Genomic DNA, 3174 nt, shown 5'->3' with positions numbered 1-3174 from the left:
TTTGCAGACCCTCCCAGCCTGAGGCCTGCCATTAGCAACAGAACAATCCACATGCAAATCACTCCTGCCTTTCCAGGTCACACAATATATATACCCAAATCCTTTCCAGGCAAGCATTCTCTGAAGATGCCAAAGCCACAGATGCTGGTGAAATGTCAGGAAGAAACTCTGCTAGAACATGGCCACATAGCCCAAAAAACCCACAAAAAACATTCAGACATCATTTTTTAAAGTTCGACAATGCTAATAATCTCACTCATGCATTCCAGGTTTGTTATTCACACTGGAACTGCATTGAAGTCGCATCTCTGCAACTGTTTTTGGTTGCTCATGTGTGCCAGCATTTGATTAAAGATGGAGTCAAGGATGCAAATGCGTTCGGAACACATTCAAGGCATGCAGTGTTTTATCCCGGGTCTGTTTGGGTCGATTCACATTGGTCATTCACACTACCGATGATGTGGATCTTTTTTAAAAACCTGGGGGAAATCCTGATGCCAATTATCCTGGATTAAGTGGGTTTTTTGGCAGCACACCCAACTTAATTGGGTGTATTCGGGATGTGTGTGAACAACAGAGATTCCACCTGGATTATTTTCACAGTGTGAATAACCCCTATGATGGTAGCCAGCAGACATATTGGGACTTAATAGCCTATGAAAGATGCAGTCCTAAACACACATTTACATGGGAGTAAGTTCCACAGAGTTCAGTGGTGATTACTTCATGTTTGTCCAGACCTTGGAGATCCTATTACAGGAGGCCTACCCAGTGCCTTGGTTGAAGGCTTTCTGTTATCAGATGAAAACTGACAAGCATTTGTCTTGTACTGCTGACTTGTTTCCTCTGGAGCCCTGTATTTTAAACTGTAATTTAATTATATTTTAGTTTTATCTTCTTTATCTTTAGTTTTATCTTCTTTATGTTACTTTTTACTTTGGACTTTCCTTAACTGTCTTGAGCTTACTTGATGGAAAGCTGAGCTACAAGTGTAATTATAAAAGGTGTAGATTTGCATTGCAAACCAGTCTGCTTATATGGAGGACAACCATTTGATTTATAAGAAACACATTTCCTTGGCCAAAACAGCAAAATTATCTTGTAAAGAAAGATATGCCTGTTTGTTTCTCTTTTTGCAGGACAGCGGACAAAGAAGAAACACAAAATGCTGAAAAATAAAATCAAAAGTGAAGAAACATCACCAGCTCAGCCAAATGAGAATCTATCAAGTACTTTTGGTATGTACTTCTTAAAAAGGAAAGGGGTTTGGTAGGAAGGCTTGCATGTTATTTTGTTACATCAGTAAAATGAGGGTAATCTTTTTAATTTGGTTAGTGTTTTCTAAACACAAATAATATCTTTGTTCAAACTAGGCAAATAATTGCTGCCATATCTATTGGGAAAAGGGACCGACATTTTTGCCGATGTGTTTTCATGAGCTGCATGAATCTTTTATATTTTTAGCTACATCTCTAGTTTGGTTATGCCTGTTTTAAGTTTTGCTTACTGTGTAGTAGTTTTTTAGAGGCACAGGAGTCCTGTTATCATGCAGAGGGAGCAAGCGAGGGAGTAAGCCAGATGGTAGGAAACCTGCTTCCTTCCTTCCAGAAACCACATGCATTTCTATAACATGTGACTGTTTTCTGCTATCCACTTATTTTGCTGCATTGTGCATTCTTGGAAGGAAACACAATGCAAACATTTTCTAAAAAAATTAAAAATAAAAACTTACTGTCAAATGAATAGCCCACCTGTTAAGAAATTTTTACATTTTACTTTGTACTTTCAGGAGTTTAGAAAAGTTTGAAAATCAAAACAGAATGAGCATATAGATATACATATAGATATATATACAGTGCGCCCGCGTTATACGCGGGAGCGTGTGGGACACAAGAGGCGGTGCATCCCATTCAGATGTGCTCCCGTGGCGTGCACCCCACATGCCGCCGGCATGCCACCACGGGCATGAGCCCCATTCATTTGATGCCAGCTACAGATGCTGGCGAAACGTCAGGAAGAAACTCTTCTAGAACATGGCCACACAGCCCGAAAAACCCACAAAAAACTATGGATGTCGGCCATGAAAGCCTTCAACTTCACATTAGCCAAGATTGTTTCAGCCATGTCTCTTTCTTTCCCAGATTTGTATCGGAGAGCCATGTTAGCTCTGAAAATGCAACAAGGGAGTCAGAAGTCCCCATCTGCAGCTAATCCCTGAGCCAGATGTCCCCTTAATGCAGGGAATTCGAAAGCGAGTGGAGGAGAAAGACATTGTGGCATGAGGCTTGAGCCGCAGTTCTGAGGTGATCTGAATGTACCTTCCACCATGTTGCAGCATGACATTCATGGGGAGGTGCTACAATACAGTTGGCGATCAATGTCAAAGGTTCTCTACTTGAAAATGTAGTCTCAAATGAGGATGAGGTGACTTTGAGCAGTTCTACTTCTTTGGAACTAGGAGCTGGTGTGCAGATTTCATGCCTTGTCTTCAAGAATGTTTGCAGGATCACAACTGGGAATGAAAGAAAGAAAACCAACCCCAGTAGCTCAGATGTTTAGGGCTCTCCTTATCATCTAAAGAAATGGACAAACAGGAACCTCCTCTGCATTGCCATCTGCATATTATGCCCACTTGGCAAAAGAGTACAACCATGGATGGTCTCTGAAGCTGGAATTCATCTCTCTTGATAGTCACCAAAGTCTTAGCCCAGAAGTAGTGTATATTAAAATGGTTGTAACATATGTTAAATTGTACACACATTTTAATATTTTGAGGAAAAATAAATATTTATTTAAAGTACTTTTTTCAACTAAAGAGCTTGTTTTAAAAAAAGTCTTAAAGAAAAATATACAAGCACATATACAACCCAAGGAGGAAAAAAATACCAAGGTGGGGGAAAGCTGGGGTCTCCACCAGCAGCATCAACGTCTCCTTGAATTTGGGAGGAAATTACAGCTCAAAAGGAAGCCTGCAAGAGGAGGGTAACTTTGGGGATTGGTTCACCTATATATATCTGTATTAACTGCAGAGTGCACTCCAGTTTCAGTGAATGGAAAGGGTATATAAAAGGAGAGGCCGCTGGGGTCTGCCTGGAAGGGGTGACCCTAAAAGGAGAAACACTGGGGCAGGGGCACCATCCCCTTTTTGGATATAGAGAGACAGACTTTGGGTGA

At 40.8% G+C, this 3174-nt stretch overlaps 1 protein-coding gene across 1 annotated transcript in view; it reads left to right on the top strand.

The window, feature by feature from the left end:
• ARL13A (ADP ribosylation factor like GTPase 13A) overlaps positions 1 to 2749 on the top strand; it is a 16041-nt gene extending 13292 nt beyond the window's left edge. Inside the window, exons 8-9 of the mRNA XM_042479384.1 lie at positions 1140 to 1238; positions 2142 to 2749. Of these exons, the coding sequence (XP_042335318.1) occupies positions 1140 to 1238; positions 2142 to 2218 (176 nt within the window). The 3' untranslated portion in view covers positions 2219 to 2749. The remainder of the gene's footprint in view (positions 1 to 1139; positions 1239 to 2141) is intronic.
• Positions 2750 to 3174: the final 425 nt, after the last annotated feature.

This window comes from Sceloporus undulatus, chromosome 7 (assembly GCF_019175285.1).
Source record: "Sceloporus undulatus isolate JIND9_A2432 ecotype Alabama chromosome 7, SceUnd_v1.1, whole genome shotgun sequence".
Lineage (NCBI taxonomy): Eukaryota > Metazoa > Chordata > Lepidosauria > Squamata > Phrynosomatidae > Sceloporus > Sceloporus undulatus.
Note: the sequence above shows the minus strand (reverse complement) of the source record. Positions and strands in the feature narration are given on the sequence as shown.